Here is a 23,662-nt window from a genome sequence, read left to right as displayed (position 1 = left end):
AGACACAGTATTGTGAGTTTCTGCCAGCAGGACTCTACGCTGCAGAATACCACGTCTGACCTGCATCCTCCCAAAAACCTCAATTAACCAACTCCACCTACAAGCCAACCATGAAACATGCAACCCATTGACCTCTTCTACTGCAGACATCCTGTGGAACTGCAAGTTCCTCACACCAGTGCGAATTCATCGTGAATTTACGAAAAAAGCGATAAAGCCTCAGGCTGGCAGCCCCGAGCAGCACACAGAGCACTCCCTGCCTCAGCCTGATATCTCAGACAGGATCCCCACTTCCTCTTGAGTCTAAAACTGAAACGTGGAAACTTCTAGAAACCAGACAACCTGAGAAAAACCATTGGCAGAAGTACTCATTTTTGCAAGTTCTCAGCAATTACATGGCATGGAATGAACAAAACCTCAGGCCACCAAGCCACCTCGGTCTTCCTTTCAATCACAAGCAGCGTGGGACTCGAACAGTTTCCCATCCTCAAGTCCTTCTTCCGAGTCAGTAAATGCTGTCACTGATGCCACCTCCCTCCAGCTGCCTTCCCAAAGGTGAGAACACAAGCACTATTTGCCTTTCCACGATGTGAGAAGCTCTACAGCCATTACTCTTGTAGCTTTTGATATTTATCTTTCACCTTTAGCAGTTATTTAGGGGAGGGGGAAGAAACAGCACTATCTCAAGCATTCATTAGAGGTTTTTCCTCTAGAAAGCACCACAGTATTTTACCTGGGTGTGGAAGGGAAAAGATTATCATTATTTTCCAGAAACAGACTAAATTGCAACTTCAGTAAGCAAAGCAAAAGCATTATGAACTACTTGAAATTAAAGGCTTTTTGATTAAAAATCAGAATATTTAAGATATCTTTATAATAATATTTTTAGTGTGAATTCCAACAAATCAGCAGTTCCCTCTCACCTGATGTGTCTCACTAGGCTGACCAAGAGATTTTACATAGGAATGTTTTTCCTTAAGGAAAAAAAATGGAAATGTCTTTCTGACGGTGAATGTGAATGGTAACAGCCACACAAAGCACGTTGCTGAACAGTATGAAAAAATCACCCAGCATGGCATCTGGTTCCTACTATCAGATAAGCTGTGAAAATTTCTTCTGTAAAACCTCTATGGTTTTGTGTCTGGAAATTCAAGAGACCTCTATCTCCTCATCACACACCCTTTCGTCAGATCACATGAAATGCTTTTAATAATATACCTCATTTTTAACAGCTTGAGTTAAAGATGCTAGAGTCATTTTAGGACTTGGGCAAGTCCTTTCCCTTTAGCTGAACCTGTCATTTAGCACTTAACTCCAGCAGAAGACCAAACCAAATACATCCATCTTCAGAAGTGTCAAGAGTTGCAGAACAATGAACTCCATATTGATCCAACAAAATCCACTTTAAAAACAAAATAGTTCTTCGGAGCACCAACAGTTTATATTTAATAAGCTATCCTGGATGCTGTAACAGATGAGAATTTGACTTTTTGGACAAGTGCTAACAGGAAAAAAACAAACAAACAAACAAAAAAAAACATTATCTTGGGGAGCTCAGGTGAAACGGAGCTCTGGGAAGGGACTGCAGGCATCAAGGTACAACTTCTCGGACATGTCAAGAGAGAAAATCCAGCAAGGAATAATGACAAGTAAAGCGTGACTTGAAACCTCTTGCATCTTTTGCTTTCTGGCTTATTTTTTCCCCACAGGAGTGCAGTATATTCCGATTACCACCAGCACAACTTGTGCCCAGTATGAATAACTCATGGCAAACTGTTCAAGAGCAAGCGATTTACTGCACCTCAACTATTACACGTGTGCTGGTGGGGAGCACTCACACAAGAGTTGAAGTCGGGCCACGGCAGTGCAGGGGCACCTATTTACTCTCAGCTTCTGCCAGGGAAAGGACAGACAGGATTTCATTTCAATACCAGCTTTAAGACAAAAAGGAGAGCAGTGCTTCGAGCCCAAGTCATCTTCTCTCTCTACAGTTCTTGCGTTACACACATTCAGAATCACATGTAGTCCCAGACGTTACTAGAAAGGGTGGCTTTAAGTAAATAAATCAGTTAAAGCAGATGAACACATCCCCCACATCAATAATGCACATTCATAATAATGCATGCATAGCCAAAAGCTACCAGATGCAGTCTGTGAGGACAGCCTCAATCAAGTTCTGTGCCCTTGTGTGCAGGATTCGTACCTTACAAAGCCGTATGCAGGTAAGCAATGCCTATTATTAACTGGGTAGTAAACAACGGACAAAGAGCATAGCTAAGCAGCTGTCTATATCCCTTCTGAAATAATTCAAGTTACTGAGTGACCATGCAAGTCCCCCAGAGCAAATGGAGTCTGGATCATCATGCTTTTATACAAGCACAAGTTACAGGAAAAACCATCTATCAGAAAGATGGCTTCTTCCTCCTGTCTCATCTTGAAGAGAGCTCAGTGTTATAGGCAAGCTAGGCTCTTACGTGCCCCTTCTCCTTTTTAATTAAAAGAAATACTCTTTTGCTCTCACTATCAACCACCTAACAGCTTGTAGAGAACCAGTAGGCAAACAACCATTAAAATTATCCAGGTTATTAAAAACTAACCAGTGTTATAAAACATTTTATAGGATAGAGTTTCCAGATAAAAAAAACAGCCAGCTTTCGTCAGACCCGGAGCATTACAGACAGCCTCTAAGTCCTGAAAACATTTGTTTATTCACTTGGATGCTTACTGTATGCTAATGGTCACAGAGCTATTGCTCTTGCTCAGGGGCGTGAGCAACACATGCATCACTGGAATGAATCAGCTGGTGCACAGCTTGCTCTCAGCTACCAGCTCTCCTGGGAAAACCCTGCCAAGCAAGAAGCTAGCTGGCCCCATGACAGGGTTAAGGTTATTAGACTCAAGAAAAAAAAAAGTGCTTCACAACAATTCAATTAGGAAGATGGAGCAATCAGAAGCGAACAGCATTCATTTTTTCCAATGGGAAAAACATGCTGATGGCTGCACACTTTACCAGGTGAAACTCAGCAACACAAGCCTGGGAAGTCAGGTACTTAGCAGCATGTCTCTGCTACCAGAAGACGCACACCACACTGACCACACTGGAAATCACAGTTAGGGCACTCACAATTAACCAGCTGGACAGCTCAAACATCATTACCGTGCAGGGCTTGGTGGAGGAACCACTAGACAAAATGCTTCAGCCTCCGCTGCACAGGAGCCATACAGGTCTGTTTCCCTTAAATGAATAGCACAGTAAGTGACAGGTGCCATCTGTTAAGAACAGCATCACAAATAAAACAGCAGCAAGAAAGAGCTGGTGCTCTAGATGACCAAGTCTTCAGGAGGGGAAGGTAGATGGGCAGCATCAGTCTGCTTCTCAGAAAGCCAGCCCCCTGCCTTGCAATTTTAGAGCAGCATTTCACATACAACAGCCTCAGGGTGCAGTAAACTTTACCCCGTAGCTGCTACATCTCTTTCAAATTAATGCCACAAAATCCCTTTAGGGTTCATCGCTCTTCCCGTGACAAGCTCTCCACAGAGACTGCGTGTTCTGTGTTGTTTCTATGCCTGCTGAGCTTTTGGAAGCGCCGTGATGAGCTCTGTCTCTGAGCCCAGACACTCAGCACACACTGACCACCAATCTAGGTTTTTTCCCCTCTGGACTGGGAAGGGAAAAATTCCATTTGAAAACATCATATATTTTCCGTTGCAAAGGGGACAGATTTGGAGCCTGCTACTTATGAAGAAAGGAGGTGCCATGCTGGCTTTGGTATGTTAATGCCACCTAATCCATCAACTGCTTCAGCTTTTTTCCAGTCACCACTTCAAAAACACAACCAAGGTTAAGGCAGAAACATCTTTAGAAAGATTAATAAGGAGACAGCTGTCAGCACAGCCATGGAAATATCATGTGTACATAAAGATACAAAGTGGTGGTGGCGTGGGTTTGGTTTTGTTTATTTTCGTTGTTGTTGTTTTACACATTTACAAAGAAATCTGTCTTGCTCTCTCAGACTTTCACTAATGATAAACCCAAATGAAGATTCTTCAGCTGTAAAAGCTGTTCTGTTAAAATTCAGAACTTAATTGTGATTCTGACACTTCAGCATATGCCCTATGCATTATCCTTCGCATGTTTGCAATGCTATAGCCTGAATCACATCACTACAGTTAAGCAAAATCCAGTAATATTCCTCAACCAAGCAATATTTTTCAATGCTAACTTTGAGAAAGGGCTCAAAGTCCTTGGTGGCATGCATTTATTGCTGAAGCTTCCCCGAAACTTAATAAAATGACGGATTGACCTTGCAAAAGGGAACTTGTGTGACAAGTTACCACATACTCAAAGGGCATAACAGAAGAAAGCTCTGTCCTGTAAATACTAGGGTAACAGAGTCAGTGAGCCAACCTGGTAAGATGGGAGCAGAACCAGTAAGAGACTTCATGTCTGTCTTTTTTTTAATGCAAGTGTGGTACGTACATTCAGGAATAAACCCACACAGAGATGCAACAAAAGAAAAATTAGTCAGCACTAAGCTAGTATAATGATGTATAACACACTAATTTCTCATGAAAAAAGTGTCTTGTAGTTTTTAGGTCCTTCACAAGGCATACATTGTTCCACTCTGTCACTAAAAGTAGAGTAAACTACATTATGATGTTGACACCAATTGCACCTGCACAGTGTTAGATAACGCACAGCTTTTTCTTCAAATGATGACACTGTAACTCATGGGCATTAATTTTGCTGTGTTGACAGGCTCTTGGAGGTCTTAGAATTATTCGTCCTCTGCTTTTGAGCCAAAAGACAGAGTGACTTTCAAGTCTGGAAAGCAGCCAAGAATGGAACCCAGACATCCTGATACGCAGACCCACATAACAACCACAAGGCTGCCATGTCTCCATCTCCTCCTTGTTGTCCTAATGTCAGCAAGTGAGTGTAGGACTTCAGAGAACTTCTCAGGGGATAAATATAAACACCACAAATATAAACACTGACCAAGGCTTAGCATCTTCACTCCCTGTCTTGGTAATCCCCCCAGAGATGTCGCCACACTCTCTCCCAAAGCTCTCTGCAGGATGCCTCAATGTTAGCCTTGCCACCCTTTCTTTAGGGACAGTCTCCCTCACTCACTCCTAAGTCCTTTCCACCGGATCTGCACTGCCTTTAAAAGGGACGTGGATGACCCTAGCGCTGCTGTTTCTATCATGCCCACTGTCTGGGCACAAGGATTAGGCCATTTGGTCTGGCATCACCAACTCCAACAACCACTTTACCCATTCCAGCCACTAGGTGAGGGCAAAGCTCCTGGGAGAATCCCACCAAAACCTGTGGGGGAACAACAGGCCCTAACCGCTGTGGAAAGGCTCTTTCAGAAGCAGGGAAGGGAGAGTGGCCAAGAACATACCTGCTCTCACTGTACTCCTTCTTCTCTCTCACACGCAGCCACCTCCGGAGGAGGAAGCGCTTGCGCCGCGGGGAGGCACTGGGTGTGGAGCAGTTGGACCAAGGGGTGTCCTCGTCACTGGACGGGGTGATCTCAATGGAGGGGAGCTGCAGGTATTCCTTGCTGGAGGAAGGAGAATCCTGATACCTGCTGGCCTCCAGGCTCTGCTCCTGCACATTCTTCATCCGCCTCATCTTGAAGCGCTTCCTGCGCAGGGTGGGGGTGGACGAACTGGACCAGGCACGGCCGCCCTCCACCACCTGCTGCTCTGGGACTTGCAGTGCAGGGAGCTGCAGGGTTTCTGTCATGTTGGCGGCTGGCATCAGATGCCCTTTCTCCTCCTGCTCCCACCCCCAGGCACGCTAGCTCTGATCTCCGTGTAAACCACACCGCAAAAACCACAGCTCGCCCTTCCCCTCCCTCCCGCAGTCCAGCTCTCGCCCTCCCTCTCACGCAGGAAGCCTCCTGGTGCTCAGGTGCTTTCATTTAACAGGCAGGGGTGCTCAGGACAGACATGCCACAAGGGAAGCCAGTTTCAAGTTTCTTTTGTCCTTCCCCTCTCTGCAAATCAAGGTCCCTCCCCTGCCCCGGCTCTCAAAGCAGTAGGTTTAGCACCAACACAAGGGTTGCTTGCAACAGCTTGGCTCACTTTCAGGTTTGTTTGTTTTGTTTTTTCCTTTGCTTTCTGTCCTCTTTGCCTAATGTTGGTTCAGGAAAAAACCTCCTGGGGCTGTGCTGGGAAACTCAGCTGTGGTCTTCTCAAGAGACGAAGCAAGTATGGAGCGGCGTGGAGCTGTGAGGAGGTCAGAGAGAGACAAAGGAGGAGGGAAGAAACGATACTGATAAAATCAGGAAAGAGGAGGAGCAGCAGCATGTTCTTTTTCTGTAGCGGATAAGACATGTGCAGGCAGCTGCTCCAAGTGTAACTGCACTCTTAATCCCGAGGGACAGGGTTTATATTACCGAATATGCCACTGCCACAAATCAACCGAATGACAAGGGTAAGAAGGGAAAATAACTTTCTGTGGGAGCCAATTGGACAGGCTTTCCCCTCGTCCCACCTTCCTGCTTGGACAGCCCCCCTGCTTGGGGAGGGAACAAGCGAACTTGGACTTCCAGCCTTCTGGCAAGGCTAGGGGTTTTTTGTCCCACTGTCTGCTCACAGAACAGGCAGAGAAGGAGAGGGCTTGAGGAAAAGCTCCCAAGGCAGTGGCAGCGGGTGGCACCAGAGCTGGGAGCCGGCTGATGCTAGAGCTCAGGCTCACGGGAGCGAAAGCTGCTAAAAGGGAGTTCCTGGAGGGCAGCGCTGCTTCCAAAATGACACAAGGGGTGATGAATGGCCTCAGGTCCAGGAACCAACAAAGACACCACAAAGACAGTTAAACGTGCAGGACAGATTTTAGACTGGGATGAATACACATGCTACATGGAAGATTCCCAGGCACTGAGCATGCTAAGGAGGCTCTACCGAGGGTCATGCACTGGGAGGAATTGCCGTTTCCAACCAGCCTTGCAAAATTGTGGTAACAAAACCAAAACAGAAAGGATGTGAGTGTGAGAGTGATTCTCCACCAAGATCCCCTATGTTTTAAAGCAGCTGCTGGATGAAACTGCATTAAGGTATATTTTCAGGTAGAAATGACGTGAATTCTTTAAGAGAGTGCCTAGAATCCAGCTGTGTGAATTTTAAGCATGCTGTCAGACAAAAACATCTAATTCAATCTGGCAATGCTTTGGTTTTCATTGTTCAACAGTCTGAACCTTTAAAAATACTAAAATACTTTAAAAAATCTAGTTTCAGGTTAGAAAATATTTGTTGACCCAAACCAAAATATTTTGTTTTGCATGGGCTGCCTCAAAGTTTTGTTTGAAAACAAACCTCACAAGAACTTTGAGCATCAGAAACTGTGGAATCTTGGACCTATATAACTGAGCATATCAAAAAAAAAGGAAGACTTGTAATAGCAAGAACAAGGGGGAAGTGGTTCAATTTTATTATTTTATTTTTTAATCCCCAAATGTTAGATCTTATTTTACTCTTGCCTTTTTGCTCTGCTTCTCCTGTAAGTTACCAGCTTGAGCAAAACTTCAGTTTCTGGAGCTCCTGTCACCTTGGTGTCTATACACCTGGCACACACAGTTGGAACACCTTCCACAAATACCCACTTAAATCCAAAAAAAAAAAAAAAAAGTCAAAACAATCAATTCTGAAAGACAAACATCTACAGAATAGACAGCCACAGTTTACTTTTTGAAGACGTGCATAATGAGAGCTGCACCCCCTTTTCCTCTCATGAGCTGATTCCTTATTACAGAGGAGGAAGGAGATGTGAAACCTGGACCTGAGTCCTTGAGCCACCTGGTGCCACCACATGCTGAAGCCACCTGTACCCTCACTGCCCCCATCAACCCACAGCCCCCGTCAACTCACAGAACTCACTTTCAGCTTCCTCCTCAGGCAACCGGGATTCAAAACCACACAATATCATTCCTAAATCTTAACCAAGACTACGTGCAACTGTGGGAAGGGACTTTTCTGCTTCTGCTTCACTTTCGCAGAAGGAAAAGGTGGTAGGGACAGAAGTTCTTTCCCTTAAATCTCCTCCCCGTCCACAAAAGGAACTCCCACCCTTGTTAATGTATTGCAGCCACCAGAGCAGTAGCCCTTTGGAGGCTATCAAAGTTTTGTTCCATATATTGAGTTTGATTTCCTGTGAAATATTTTATCCACTGTGCAAGATTTTGCTGCTTCATTGCACTTATTTCAGCAATTAGCAGGGGCAAAAAGCTGGCATTTTTGCCCGTTTCAGTAAGAAATCACACAGAGTATGCTGCAGACCCTCAATCCCCACCAACATGAATTATTGAACAAGACTCGTACTGCACTGCTGTGGGCAACAGCAGCGTTTGGAGCTTTCTTTGGCAAGGCAGAACCAGCCCTTTCACCTTTCACCAGTCTGCTTTTTGTTGCCAAGGCTGTGCCAGGACAATTTCTTCATCCTCAGCCTCGCTGAATACGACTGGAATTCACTTGAGCAAGACAGAGGCTTCTTCCCCACACCATTTGCACAGCCTCAAATGATTCTCTTGGGCTGTGCCACGGGAATCTGCTGAGATAGGACCGGGTACCCACACCCAGGGACTAGCCCTTTAATTCCAAGTACCTCACTGATTACTAAGCAACACTTATTTGTGCTCAAACATTCTCAGGACATTTTTATTTTGGAGAGAGGATGCTGACCACCTGTCTTGTCCTCTGAGAAAAAAAAAAAAAAAAAGCCAGAAGCTGTGTAATAGGAGAGACCACTCAAACACCTGACCCACAGAGTGAAAAATTCCACCCATGATCAAGGACTATTTCTGTGCAAACCACAATGACAGCACGAGGTGGCTGCTTCCATGAGAGCTGCTGTTGCCAGATTCTTGCTGTAGAAGTACTCCTGTCAGGACAGTTTCACACTCACTGCTGCCTGGGTTGTTCCCCAACAGGAATTTCACATTTTACTAGCCTTTACCCTGCGACAGGGCTTAGTCTCATTACACTTAACCCGCTGTTACCATACCTAACCCGAGCATGAAATCCGGCTGTCGGCTGTTTAGACTCAGCGAAGTCATGGCCCCACAGTTACAGCAGCGGCTCTCACATACTTGCAGGCTGTGCTTCACATCGAGCACACTTGCCCTAAGTGCATTACAGGAGGTTAACCTGATCCCCAAGTTCCATGCCTGGAGCTGCATCATCTGGCACCAACCACCTGCTTCTACCGCCGGCGTCAGAAATAAGTCACAACGTGGGACAGAAGTGGGCTGCAGTAGGCTTAGTTGTGTTGTATCCAATCTCTCCTAAGAGAATTAAATATACAGAACTTGCCCAAGTGTTTTATTACTTTACATATTGCTTGCTAGCCATTTTATTAATACTTGCAGGGGCTGAAAGAGCACTCAGCTCAACAGGGCTTTCTGCTTAAAGGTTAGCCTGTGTCTATTTGTATCTTGCCTCCCAAAAGAAGTAATTCTCATGTCAGTGATAATGCTGAAAGACTCCAGTCTGTGCATTATTGCTAACAGTATCACGCAATTTAAGGCATTCAAATTTTGGCCTCATACACGGCAGCAAACCCCAGATTCTTCAGCTGCCATCCAAAATCCAGCAAGCACCGATCATGACTCACACAGCACAGCACCTATTTTTCCAGCATTAGGACAACCCTTTCACAGTTGATTTCTTCAGGTAATGCATTTCCTCCAAATTAAAGGGGATAGTTGAGCCAAAGATCAGCAAGCAAAACAAATTAAATCAGCATTACTTTGCAATAATCTTTCATCAGAATATGGCAACAGGGCAAAGGTTTCAGGACATTTTCCTCAATTTTCTGTACCATCCAAAACTGACGTGGATCATTATTTTGCACTATCTACTTACACTGCTCAAGACAAACCACTTGAGCATCACAAAAGGAAGCCCATTTCTCCTCATAAATCCAGAAGACCAGATCTAGAATAGATTAAATTCTGTCCCTCGCAAAACAAAGGGTGACTTGTTCGAATTAATTTCCACAGGAACTTGGCATTTTTGTTATGCACTACACACATTGTATACAAAGGAATCAAGGGGACTCTGTCCGAATTCCTTGGATTTCCTCTACCTGTAACAGTACTTTCCTAACAGGTCACAGCTCACAGCACACACCATTAATCACAGAACAAGCCTGTGAGTACAAAAGGTCTCTGAACAGCGCATTCTTTCCTATTCAGGTAAAATACCTGCTTCACTAGCTCAGGCCGGTTAAGTTTGCTGTATTTAACCCAGACCTGCACAAAAAGAAAAAAAAAAAAAAGAAAAAAAAAGCAGCACACATGCTTAAGGACCTCAGGTGTACTAAAAACTCCTCATACCAAAATGAAAATTAAGAATATGAACGTACCTAAACTTCATTTTACCCCAAAAGAACAAGAACAGATTGGATTAAATCCTTGCCTCCCTCTGCTAAAGCACACGCAAGCAGCACCAGAGATCCCAGTTCCACACCACGCTGCCTAACAAGGGCTCAGTACAGTCAGGCTTTTCAGCACATCAGCAACCCAGTCAATACCCAAACACAAGCAACAGAAGTTAATCTGTCAGCTGAAAGCAGAGCGAACAGAAACATGCACAGCTAAGCAGCATATTGCATTGTGCACCACAGGATGATGATCTCCGCAGCTTACACTACATATTCACCTGGATGTTGCAGTATGAACATCCTCCCTCTGAGGAAAAAATAAAAAAATAAAAAAAAAAAGATTTTTTCGATGCTTCAATCGAACAGTTTTGGTACGAACTTAACTTTCCCCTGTTTTAGGCACCAAAAATTAGACACGTGGCTTAAGTTTAAGCACAACGCTCTTGCAATCTTTACCACTTGTGGGTTTTGGACAAATACCTACAATAGCCCCTTCCCTCTGACACTAACAGTCAGCCTGGAGAAAAGCACAGGGTGAAAGCCTGAAGGAACCCCCACAAACAGTCCCTTATAGAACAAGCACCATAGGCACAGACCTCAAAATCTAAGGTGGTACTAGGCAAAAGGAGAAACAAATTCACCCCAAATGCAAACAGCAAGGTTTTGGTATTTGTGCAAAACTAAAAAAAAGCTTTAGAGCAAAACACAAAGGAAAAAGATGCCTTCCTTCCAGAATACCCAACAGTCCAGTAACTGAGCCTCTCACAAGGTCAGTCATTTTTCTCGTGATTCAAGGATTATACAATTATTTAAACAGCAATTGGTCCAGAAGAGGACAGCTTTACCTAATCAGAAGAGCTCAGACTTGAATCTCAGACTAAGGTACACGGCGTGCCCTTCCTGTGAGGAGAGGTTACAGAGGTTACGTGGCTCTGCTTTCCACCTGGGCATTTGTCCTGACTCAAAGGAAAACCCCAAGTGCTTTAGCAAGTATCACTGTGTGCTTTTTACATGGCCTGACTCCAACAAAGATTTCTGCGAGGCTACAAGCAGTGGCTCCCAAGCTCAGGGCTTGCAGCACAGACGGCTCGCAAGGCTCTGACATCGGAAATGCAGGAATCAAACTGATTCCAGAGAGAATAAATGACGTGCTACCTGCAACTCTTCACTTTGTACCAGCAGCATGGTTGGAAGTGGAATTCTCCCAAGTCTTTCTGCTCTGTCTTGTGACAACTAAAAACAATCCTAAAGCACAACTGTCTAGTCTGTGTTTGCCTCCTGGAAGAGTAAGTAGCAGAACATTACTTTGCCCTAGAAAAACACTGAGGAAATGAATGCCTGCAGAGACAAAAAAATTTTGAGTCTTATTCTGTACAAGGCCAAATGGAAGCCTCCAAAACTTGCCCTGAACTCCCAATAGCCACTGAATGGCAGGAGAGAAAAGGCTTTCTACAGCTGGTACACTCATTTAAAATAACTATATAGATATTGCTTTATAAATACCATTCCTGTCCATCATCTCAATTATCCACAACTTCAGCAGCAAGGCTGCTAGAGCCCATTTCCTCAATTACACAAATGCCTGAGGAGAACTGTCATTTCTCTTCAAAATCATTGTAGCAGAGCTATTTGGGAGCTACTTCATGCACAACTGAAAAATGTCCAGCTGACTTTGCATTCACCCTTACAATCCTGCACTTGCTCTTACAGGAAAGAAGCAAGGCCATTTCTCTTCCCCAACATTCAGCGCAATCACACCTAGCATATAATGCAGGTCCAGCCATTTCTACTTGTGTATTTCATGCCATAAGCATTTGATGCAAGGAACACCTATGCCTACAAAATTTATACATGCTTCTTGCTTGCATAACAGAGCACATAAGACAGTAGATGTACTGCTATCTGCAGCATCAGGAGGTAGAGATTATTTACAGTAAATGAGTATGGAAGAGCTCTACACAGAGATCCAAAGCACTGCCACTGTGCAGTGAATGTCACAGTAGATGCCACATTTACCATGCATAAGCAGAATGCTCTGAATACGCCCCTCAGGCATAAGTTTTACCTGAGCATGCATATGCAGGCATGAAACAGCTGATAAATGCCTGCAGAACACACTTACAGGAATGTAGCAGATTCCTTACATCTTACAAACAGTCATTACAGATGGTGCAGAGACAACAGATGCCTCCCTTCTACAGTTAACTCTTCCCAGCAGTGTCTGTTACTACATTTTTATCCGATGCCTTTGCTGCAACCAAGTAGTTTACAGTGATGGCTTAACTGGGCAGGCAGCTAAGTACTGCAATTATCCCAGCCAAAACCAGGACAGTTATACCACTAATTGGAAGTTGGAAATAAGCTAATTTTTATGTATACACACATAGAATTTCAAGTGCCATAGGGTCTCTTGCTGACCTAGTTCCTAACAACTGCTGAGGATCATTAGTCTGCAATGGTCATCTTTTAATGAAACAGCCTGTAACTGCCAGGTTATGTCCCAGTTGCCAGGAATCTGCTTCTCATATCTTCCCTCCAAATTATCATGCAGTTACACTCTTTTGAGACGCTCAGGAAAAGCAAGGTCACCAACTCAGCAGAGGCACTCGATCACGATCAGATCCAAGTACTCTGGGGGGAAGCTTACACTAACAGTGCCCACACTGTGCTCCATTTCACCTGTCCCAGGGCTTCAAACGCCAGCGGTCACAAACTGAACAAAGTTTTCTTATTATTTCCTTTGCCTTTCAGTATGAAAGCAGCAACAAGATCAAACAGGTGATACTTCTTCAGCTGTCTGGGTTTTTATAGTAATATTGAACAATCATGATTTCTATGTTTCTATAATGAGATCCTACCCAGCAAGCATCTTCGATCTGAGAACACAGAGGAAAGGGTTGGCAGCACACATCACATTTTATACCCTGCAAATTGTCTCAGCAGTTCTCATGGGATTCCAACCAGCGTGACAGTCTCTGGTAAGCTGAACTATCTGAAAAGGCTTTCCTTTTTTTTCCTCCCTTCCTGAATGCCAGGGAGATGAGGCATACATGGGTTAGGATTGTTGCTGAGATTGGGTATCAGGGTTCCAGGGACACAGTCCTATTTCTCTCGTTTGTCCTTCAGAGAAAGTCATCTCACATTTTGTCACAGGTTCCTCGCAGATAAAATTGAGATTAAGATAGCTGCCTGATGTGTTAAAACTGTGGAAGTTTAATTTAAGAAAGTATATAAATCACTTGGCCACCTTCAGGACAAATCAAAACATACAGTCCGGGGAACCTGAGTTCACCTGAGCCAATGGAGCTGAAGATTTCACAGCCCATCACCACCAAGAACAATTGCAGTTCAAAGCAAGGATTCTCTTCAAGGTGGTGAATAGAAAAGCAAGACACTGATTTCTTTCTTGAGAATCTGGCTGTTCATGAGCGAGGACATTTGTTTTGGTGAAAATGAAGAATAAGTATTGCAAATACTACCGTCCTCGTTTTATTCCTTGGGAAATTTGGGCAGAGGATTGTACTATTTGCTGAGCTTTAATTTGCAGTTAATATCTCCAGTTGTATTATTACATCTTATGCTGAGTTTTCTACTATCACATCCAGACTTAGAAGATGTGCATAATAGGAAAATATTCTCAAATTAAACATCACAATGACTACTTTAATTACGTGCTCTTTGCTGTTGGTCTCTTTGTTAACAGCTCCTACCAATTTTCATAACTACTGTCACACGCTTACTGGGATCTTCAGTCATGGGTGAGTTACAAAATGGAAGGACATGAATCTACGTTCAAAGTCCTTGTTAAACCAAGGGCCAAGAGAAATCTGAGGTGATGCTATTGCATGGGATACTATCTACATGAAGAAGAAAACAGCCTAAAAATAAAAATAAGAGGTATTAGCCAAACCTAATACACAAAATTACAAGCTACTTGCTAAGGGGGCTACCTTTCTCCTTCATTTTCTCCTTGTTCTCAGAACAAGGCTTTTATGTGCCATCTAACTAAATTTGAAAAGACAGCATATTGAATTCCCATTACAGGTCTGTTTGCTGACCATCTGAACAGTGGAGTACACAGAACAAATCACTTATTCACTCTGATGTTTCTTGATGTGTCACGAATCCCTGAAACAACACGCATTTTACACTTGGTCTGGGTTTCTACTCCTGCCTTCGATGTCCACAGCACAACAGGTTTTCTTAAATCCCAGTATGGCAGGAGCATAGCACCACTGCTAGGGGAACCTGCACCAGCAGGGCCCTGCTGCTCCCTAGTGGCTAAATAGCTGCAGGCAATGTAACAGGCTGGCTTCAGCTACAGCTGCCTTGAGGTCTGCTTCTGAAATGGTTCCTTGCCTCTAAGATACTGTGCAGACATAGAGAATACTGTCAATACAACATTCAAACTGTTCAACATCCTTAGCTGCCATTACATGTTTCCAGCCACTTTAATCCCTAGCTAAATATTACTGTCTTGCGCAGAGCCCGTAATTCCAGCCTTCCACAACAGATCTCTCTAACCTTAAGATATCTGTCCACCATTGGATAGCAGCATAAATCCCTGAGAGATCACTTGAAGCACTGAGCTGTAGGTTACCAAACTTTTCAGACCCTACAAGCCACACTGAGATTTTCCTCCGCTGAGCGCCACAGACAACTGGCACATGCCTTGTAGGGCCAGGGGAGGGCCTTGCCAGCGAGCAGTGACATTTATCACAATGCTCCACAGGTCAGGACTGAACTAGGGATGCTTAAGGCAAGCTGGATATGCTTGTCAAAGTCAGCATAAGAAAGTCTTTCTCCAAGAGCTGGGAATCTGGATTACCCGCGGAGTTTGTTCACTCACCTCAGGAACTGCATTTGAGCCCCTCCACACAAGCATTTCTTCATAAACTTCATAACCCAAGAGGATTTTCTTGCACCCTTGTGACATTTGCTTCTCCTCACACGTACCAGTTGCTCATCTTATGTTCTTCAGGATCAGCAGTCTCAACACTCATACAGAAACTAAGGCTTTTCCCATGGGTCCTGCCTCAGTGCAAGATGTTCTGAAATTAGGTCAGGTTCACTTACAAAGGAGAAAAGCTTATGAGCAGGTGCTAAAAGATCAAGGACCAAGCTGCCAGAGGAGAAACAGACAGCAAAGCATACATGGCTAGAGCTGAGACTGTTTTCTGGTTTGGAGGGTTATTCTAAGAGTCTCTCATAAAAAGCAAGTCCTGTTCCTGGGCAGATATTCATAGGAAAAGCTGAAGGATCTAGATGTGTGCAGACAGGCTTTGCTAGCAAGGTGTGCAAGACTTAGTATGTAGCATTTGCTGAGAAACAAATTAATCCCTGGTATAAATCAATACAGTCAAGGAAATCACACCAGGAAAGATTCAGTTCCAGATTTTATCCCTCTTTCCTCACTACCTTCTACAGAGTTAAAACTATTTGTCACCCCCAAATTGAATTCTACAGGGAAAGTTGGTCCTTCTTTCCTTGTTCTGCTACACAAATTAGAATCAAAAGACTTGATAAAATGTGAAAAGCAATTACTAAGACAAAGGAAAACAAATCAGGACTTCAGCCTGTAGCACATACAGGCTAGCTAAATCTCTGACAGACTGAATCAGACCTTTCAAAAACACCTGCATCTCCCTTTTTTTTTATTTTGACCAGCCAATTGAATCTACAAACCCAGGGCTCCTCTTTGGAGCAAACTGTTCTTGAATGTTAAAATGTAAACCACTGCTAAATTTAGAAGGGTTTTTGAAGAAGGAGGGACATAGGACATCAGGAAGATACATGGATGCATGTGGGAACAGTATCATTCCCAGACATTTCCCAGACTCTTTACCTTTCTTAAAAGGTGCTTTAATTTTTCTACAGAAGGCTATGCAGTAGTTTTGAGAGACTAATTTACAAGCAAAGCAACATCTCATTCGCAGGGTCAAATTCTGCCTGTGGTGGGAGTTGAAAGGGAAACAAGTCAATTCCAGCAAACAATGTCACTGCCCTTGGAAAAGACTCTGAAAGCAGGAATAGACAAAAATCTTAGAGTTGTGAATTTAGTTTTCAAAGTTCTGACTCTTACTTACAAAATTATTCAGCTCCGAATCAGCATTTGAGTCAATAACCTCTGCAGGAATGAATACTTAGTTCCTCACAGCATCTTTTCATTAGTTATAAATATACCTGCCATTCATTCTTGCCTGCATGCAATTTTACTCCCACTCCTCAGCCAACCAGTATTAGTTTCAAGTGAACAATGACATTTATTAGATATTTTTTTTAACAATATTTCTGGGCCTCTCATCAGTGTGCTGAGGGCTAAATTGCACAATGACACCTCTGTAAAGGTGTCAGAAAAAAAGCCCACATTAAATGGCAAAGAAAAAAGCCCCAGTAAGCAGAAGCTCAGCGAGGCATGAGATAAATGTCTTTCTTTAATACACTGGAATCTGGCAATTACCTACTTCGGATGAATCAGTGTCTCTGATGCGAATAACATCTAGTAATTAAATCTAAGGCACAGAGCTTATGTAAGTAGTTGATTTGGATCTAAAATAACCAATAGGCTTTATAATTAGGCACAGTTAAAAAGGTATTGATAGCAGTAGTGTGACTGCCAAGTGCCAAACAATTCCCAAATAACTGGGAGAGTAAACCTTTTGGTTTAAACACTAAAAGTGTACTAAGAAGCAAATCTCTTTCCACCTTTTGGGACGGAGGCTGGGGACCTGATGATCGTCGTTCTTTTCCATTAAGACTTAGTCTGCCTCCAAAGCCAATGGCTGTAAATTCCTTCTCTTACCTAAGAGACAGGATCTATTACATTTTTCAGCATAACTCAAAGATGTTATGTTGTCTTCTAAGTCACATCACTGGGGTTTTAAGTTATGCCTTGGTTTAAGCTTGTTGGAAAGCAACTTGCATGCTTTAAGCTTTTACTTAGATCACTGTATAGAGTTACCATCAGAATCCCAGTGAAAAATTGCAAATAATAAATTCAGCTTTCACCACAGGTGAAATGAATAAATAGCTCTACCAACTTCCATGTAACATAACCATGGCATGTACTGGGGAGTGCTTTGTCTGTACTCATGTACTTCATTTCTGCACAGTCATGGTTCAACAGGAATTTCAGATAATCCTTTTATGTTTCAGAACTAACTTTCACCAATTTTCAGGGGAATTTGTTCTCCTGCACTAAGTAGCTTTTGTGACAAGAATAACTGTTAATGTACCTTCTTCAGGGTGTTCAGGTTCAGTGGAAATAAGTGCTGTGCAACAGCTAATATTCTGTTTTTCCAAACGTTGATGGACAGACAAATCAGGTATACAAAAGCCTACAAAAATAGTTGTCTGCCTGAGATACAAAAACACTCAGCAGCTCAGATCAAGGCGATTACCCATTTTGTTTAAAATACAGAACACTTAATGAGGCAGAAGCCCAGACAGATGGGCAAACAGGCTGGGTCTCGCTCCTTCAAGTAAAGATTCAACAGCATCTGCTCGAGACATCCAGAAGGTTTTGTCACACAAATAACCAACATCTGTCAGTCTAACATCACATAAGCAAACTCACATGTGTGAAAAACAGAGGTTCTATATCTCAGCTCAAGGAAAAGTCCTTCTCCAGAGGAGTTGCACCAAGCTTGTGAACATACACAAGTCCCTGGGAGTAGGACTCTACATCGCATCCTTGGTGTTTCCCACATAAAATGTATTTTAAGGCAACTGCAGGAGTTTGATACCTACTGAAGTGAGCACAGCAGGAACACTTCCTCAGGAGGTGCTTACACAAGCCTTTTTTTCCAATGAACCTACACCAAGAAATTAAGGACAGCAAAACAAGGAAAAACCGCAATTGACTCATCTCAGAGAACTTATTAAAAACACTTTTAGAAACAGAATCAACGGAGAAGTGAAACAGAGATGTAAAATTAGAGCTCAGTGTTGCAGTGTCCGCCCAGTGAGAGCATCACAGCTGCTCATGCAGTAACACAAGCTGAGTCAGGACTTGTCTCCTTCCCACTACCACAGTTGACCTCGGTGATGTGAAGAAGCCTGGAATGAGCACAGGCTCTGTTTCAGGTAGGACTGTTCTCAGCTGTGAGGGGTGGATGTGACACTTTTCTGTCTCATTTACCAGGCAGAATTTACGTGCCACACATTTAAGTCTTATCCAAGTACAAAACTCAGGGCTGCCTATACAAATTGCAGGAAGATGTTGCACATCAGCACTGCCTGCAGCAGAGGGATCAGCACTAAGAACTACCTGCAACATGTCATGGACATCCCTTGCTGCACTCCAGAAAAGATTTGATCATTTCCTCTCAAAAATATGTGCAACTGTGGTCTGCACAGCATCATAAGCTGCTAAGAATCATGTAAGTGAATTCCGATCTTCTCTTCAGCAATCCTCCTTTTAGCAGGCGGATTATTATCCTTTGCTTACATGATATATTCCAACAAAGTCTGACCAGCTGAAGTAGGATAAAATAACTCAAAATCATAGCTCTCCAAAGACTGCCACCAAGACCACTTCTGATGCTTGATAACTTACACTTCTTAAAAATCAATGAGGTCTACTAAATAGGAGGGCAACAGAAACACTGATAGCAAAGGATTTATGCCTAGCTCTGGACTGCCTACAGTATATCCTTGGTCAAATCTTTGCCCTAAGTCTCTACATAATGGAGAAGACACCTCCCAGGAAAAAACTTCAGCAATCTAGAACAAAACTAGACAGAAGCTAGATATAATTTAAAAAAGAAACTGATCCATTTTACTCAAACAGGCCACAGTTCAACTAAAAGATGGGAACATCGTTTAAATAGCTATCATGTGCATGCATGAACTGACATCCTTGAGATCACTTTTCATATTTTCCTGAGCAATTCCATCTGTCTTAAGAAGTTCTAATTGCTTACTCTGTAATCCTTAAATATCAACATTTATATAAATACAATTCCAAAACAAATATTTAAAAACATTTGATAAACACCAAAACATTTAAATAAATTCAGCTGAATAGCATTTTTGTTAAGAATCGCTGTTTCATAGATTTGGCATGTAACACCATGCTGCTTTTTCTGTATAGCTCTGACATTCCAATTTCGCTACCAAACAACTCCGCATTTAATGTAGTTCCCTTCAGAATTACAAAGCTCTTATTGTTCCATACTGCCTGACTTAGAAAAAAAAAGACTTAAAAAACCAAACTACAGTCAACAAACCTGTGTAATACGCACTGTCGCACACTCTCTACTTCTGCTTTTCTCCCTTTTGGTAGGTGACAGTCTTTGATCTAAAATTGCCCAAGTTTAAATACTTAGATACTTGGTACAGTACACATTTCAAGTAGCCAGCATGAAACTCACATGGTAGTGTAGCACTTACAGGGTTAAATGAACAGCAGCAAGCATGGGCAGTCTTCTGTGGCTGTCTTCATCAGGGAAACCTCTAAAACACAGCAGTGGATTCATTTCAGCACCTTTGGGAGCTGCAGTGGTGTTGGAGTGAAGGCACCCGGTGTACGGACGTGTATGTGGACAGAGGAGAGGGAGGGGGAAACAGAGCAGGAAGGATCACAAGGATCATAGGAAATCCTGCTGAATGTAGAAAGAGAATCAGGCAGGATCTTCCGTGGCTTTCCCTTCCTTCCCCCTCACTCCCACCACTATCTTAAAAGCAGTTTCAAAGCCAGAGGGAGCAAACAACAAGGCTACAACTAATAAAGTTTGCATTTATAACACCGTCCCTAAACTGAAGGCAGTTACAGACAGTTAACAGCTTGCTCCGGCATTTCAGCAAGCACAGAAAGCAACTGCAAGCTGCGACTGCTGCCACAGCAGCTCCCACAGGGGCCGGAAGGAAACCAAGCAGCTGGTTGTAAGGTGGCTCTTGGGCCCGCAGACACACTCTGAGATCGCCCTCACGTCACTTCTTCTAGCAGGCAGCTCTCCTGCAGTGCATCTTTCCTAGGGCAGGAAGCAGCACCAGCAAGAGATGTGAAAGGAGAGGCAATGGTAAGAATTGTGATGTTCCTCAACGTGCTTCCCCCCACGCTCCCCCAAGTCACTAGGGGAGCGCAGCAGGAATCTGACTCATAAGCAGCTTTCCTCACTCTTGGGTGCTGCTTATGAAAATAAACACACAGGTTAAATACAGACTGGGTTAGATACAGACTTGAAAACGCTGCTGTCCTCTATTCCTGGGAGTTCTCCCACAGTTCTGTAGCTGCATGGATGTATGGGCTCCAAAGGGGCTTCATTAATTTCACACTTTTTTTTCTTCTCCATACAAATTCAGCATCAGGATGGTCACTAATCCAGATCATTAGATCTTTCCCATAGCTCTGGTCTTTGTGAAAGAAGGCAGGACCAGGCAGAGCGATGTTTGCATGCTCAGTATCCAAGAAGACACTGACAGCTAAGCCCGGCTGTGCAGGAGGACCTACTCTCAGCACCTTCTGCAGCTATACCACTACAAATGTGTGGTTGTGTACACACAGGCTCCATTTGTACGCACACAGAGATCACTACAGAGCACGCGCTTATGTCCAGCTACAGAGACATACTTATGTGAATGGCTCCCAGCAGGAAGCTTTTTTTTTTTTTTTTTTTTTTTTTTTTTTTTTTTTTTTTTAAAAAAAAAAAAAAAAAAGAGGTTATTTCTCCCATAGGACTCTGCTTAGTACATGCAGGACCATTCTGAGATTATTAAAAAGATTAAAAATTATTCACGGATCTAAGTTTAGAAGCTAAGTATAACAAATGTCTGAGCACAAAATAAAGGGAACTTGTCAAAGAAATCCTCAGGCTTGTGCGGTGACAATACGAGGGAACAAAAAGCAACTTGAAGCTCACGATGTGAATCAACAGCTGCCGGTAATCCAAGTAGCAAAAATGCACACAGGAGTTAAACTGATCACTTACCAGGCCATATCTACATTAGTCACTTGCAGCTCAAGAAAAGGCAAATGACAAGAACACGGAGTGCTATAGTTTCGCAACAGAAGACTGAAGGCCCACATTTTGCAAGGATCACATCATTTTTCTTCAGGCATTTCTTTAATGCAGTAATTGATAATCCACCTCCAGACACTCACAGCACTTCAGCCAAACTCGCAGAACTTTCCAGGCTACCCTCTATTTATGAGTCACTAGCAGCACCCTCCGATCTTCCTCTCGGTTAATACCACTGAAATACAATTCCTAGTCACGGAAATGACAGATGTACCCAGGGCTAATTTTCTTGGGAGGGTTTTTGGCAACTTTTCTTTCTCTAGGATTCTTCAAAAGATCTTTCAAGATTAAAGTCACAGAATGTGATCCAGAAATCACTACAATCAACAAAACCTCTCCAACTCAAGCAAACCAAGTAAAATCCTAGAAGCACAGTGGGACAGCAGGTACATACATGAAGGACGTGCTTACCCTTGACCATTCATCCTGACACAAATGAAATCAGTAGCTGCTGTTAAACACGCGACATTCAAATAGTTGGCTGGGTTGGGGACAAGGAGCAGAACACAGCAGACCTGATGCAGTCAGCGCACAACCTGCCTCCACATCCACCCGTGGCACTTGCCCTGTGTCCACCCCACACAAGGTTTGTATTTTTTCTCACCAGTTCCATCAGTCTAGACCTTTTGCATTAGCCGTCACAGGCAGCACCTCAAATCACAGCCAGCTATTTCAGCCCCAGTCATTTCCTGACCTCTACACAGCTTCCAACACAAGCGATCGCCGCTTCCTGGCTCTCCTGAAATTACGCAACACTGCTGGTGTTGACGACTTTCCCATAATTTATGGTGAATACTTGATCCCATTCCTCCTCCCCAAATAAATACTGAAAGCTGAAAGAAAAGAATATTCCGCTTTGGATCTAGTTTTATCATTTTTAAATCATTAGAATTTTATATATTATTTTATGAAATATTTTTAAAATAGTTTAAAAATAAAAGCTTATGGATTTACAGTATTTATTCCATCTTTCTAGAAGACTGATGCTAGATATGAGATTACACGATACCGTTCATTTTTTATCTCAATGTCATTACAGCTATGCACAGCGTGACAGTTCGGTTAACTGCTTGAAATTCTTTCTTTCTTTTTTTTTTTTTTTTTTTTTTTTTTTTTTAACTGTAACTTTCAGAGTTTGAGCTTTATTAAGTCAGACAGTCCCTCAAGCTTTTTTCACCATATTTAACATAAGTTAGAACAACTAATAGGGCAGTGAACACTGCCATCATGTGTGTTATGAGCATACATTCACAAGTCGGGCTTACCAAGATTCAGTTCTTTCTTAAGATACCCTGGGTCCTCCCTCAGAGGTTTCCATGGAAACCTGAAATTATGTCTATAGGGGAACAGAAAAAAAGGTTTTCTAAGGTATGGATGAAACAGCTCCATGGAAACGAGCCCTGACTGTCAGAGGGGGCTAAGGGAGGCGGGCTGCGTGGGCAGGAACAGGGGGGATTGTCACCTAGGCACGTGGAGCAGGAGCCATGCAGACCCCTTTGGCTGTCATTCAAACATCTGCTGCTTCGAGACTGGCACCATGAGACCTGATGGCACAGAGCTCTAGGCGTGCTTGAGACCACCGTGTACCACTGGGAAACTCAGGAGCCAGTCCAGTGCAACTGGGCATGATTAAGTACGGCCTAAGCTAACAAAGGTAAGGAGAGGCACGCAACTGCCCATGCATACACCATCTTATTCCCCAACCTAATAAATCTCCAGAACTGCTCTAGAAAAAAGCACGGGGAGATTTAATGGTAATTTTCATCTGCTCATCTACAAATACTACTGCAACAGCCTCTTTTGAAAACTTCCTGAAAATTCCCGTTTTCTTCAGAAAGTTAAAGACAAAACCATACCAGTGCACATTATTGCTGGGTTGCACTCAAGTCACTGACAGTAAGACCCAGCTACCCCAAACATCTAAGCATGCTGCAGTTACCCGGCTCTCGCTGTACAGCACCTCGAGGTAGACATACACTGCTATCTCACATTGAAATAAGCATTTAAATGATCAGAAGCCTGGAGTAAATGAGCTGAATCTGATCGTTAATCAGCACATGCTAGTCCACTAACCTCAGTTAAATTTAATTCCATTTGAAACTATCCAAGCAGCTATCTGCTCTTCCATTCCCTAGCTGAAAAACAGGAACATTATCTCAGCCAAGACTCAATTCCTTCGTTGAGCACTGATGAGGATAAGTAAAGCATAAGAAACATTCAAATATGATAAATTGACTTGAATTCTTCACAG

The 23,662-nt window shown here is 43.1% G+C and overlaps 1 protein-coding gene across 2 annotated transcripts in view; it reads right to left on the bottom strand.

Annotated features, from left to right (window-relative positions):
* The window catches only part of GRAMD1B (GRAM domain containing 1B), a 96,027-nt gene extending 90,257 nt beyond the window's left edge, over positions 1–5,770 (bottom strand). For both annotated transcript variants that reach the window (XM_032201888.1, XM_032201889.1), the window contains exon 1: positions 5,409–5,770. In XM_032201888.1, the coding sequence (XP_032057779.1) occupies positions 5,409–5,770 (362 nt within the window). The remainder of the gene's footprint in view (positions 1–5,408) is intronic.
* Positions 5,771–23,662: the final 17,892 nt, after the last annotated feature.

The sequence above is a fragment of the Aythya fuligula genome, chromosome 22, assembly GCF_009819795.1.
Source record: "Aythya fuligula isolate bAytFul2 chromosome 22, bAytFul2.pri, whole genome shotgun sequence".
Lineage (NCBI taxonomy): Eukaryota > Metazoa > Chordata > Aves > Anseriformes > Anatidae > Aythya > Aythya fuligula.
This window is presented reverse-complemented; position numbering and strand designations above follow the sequence as displayed.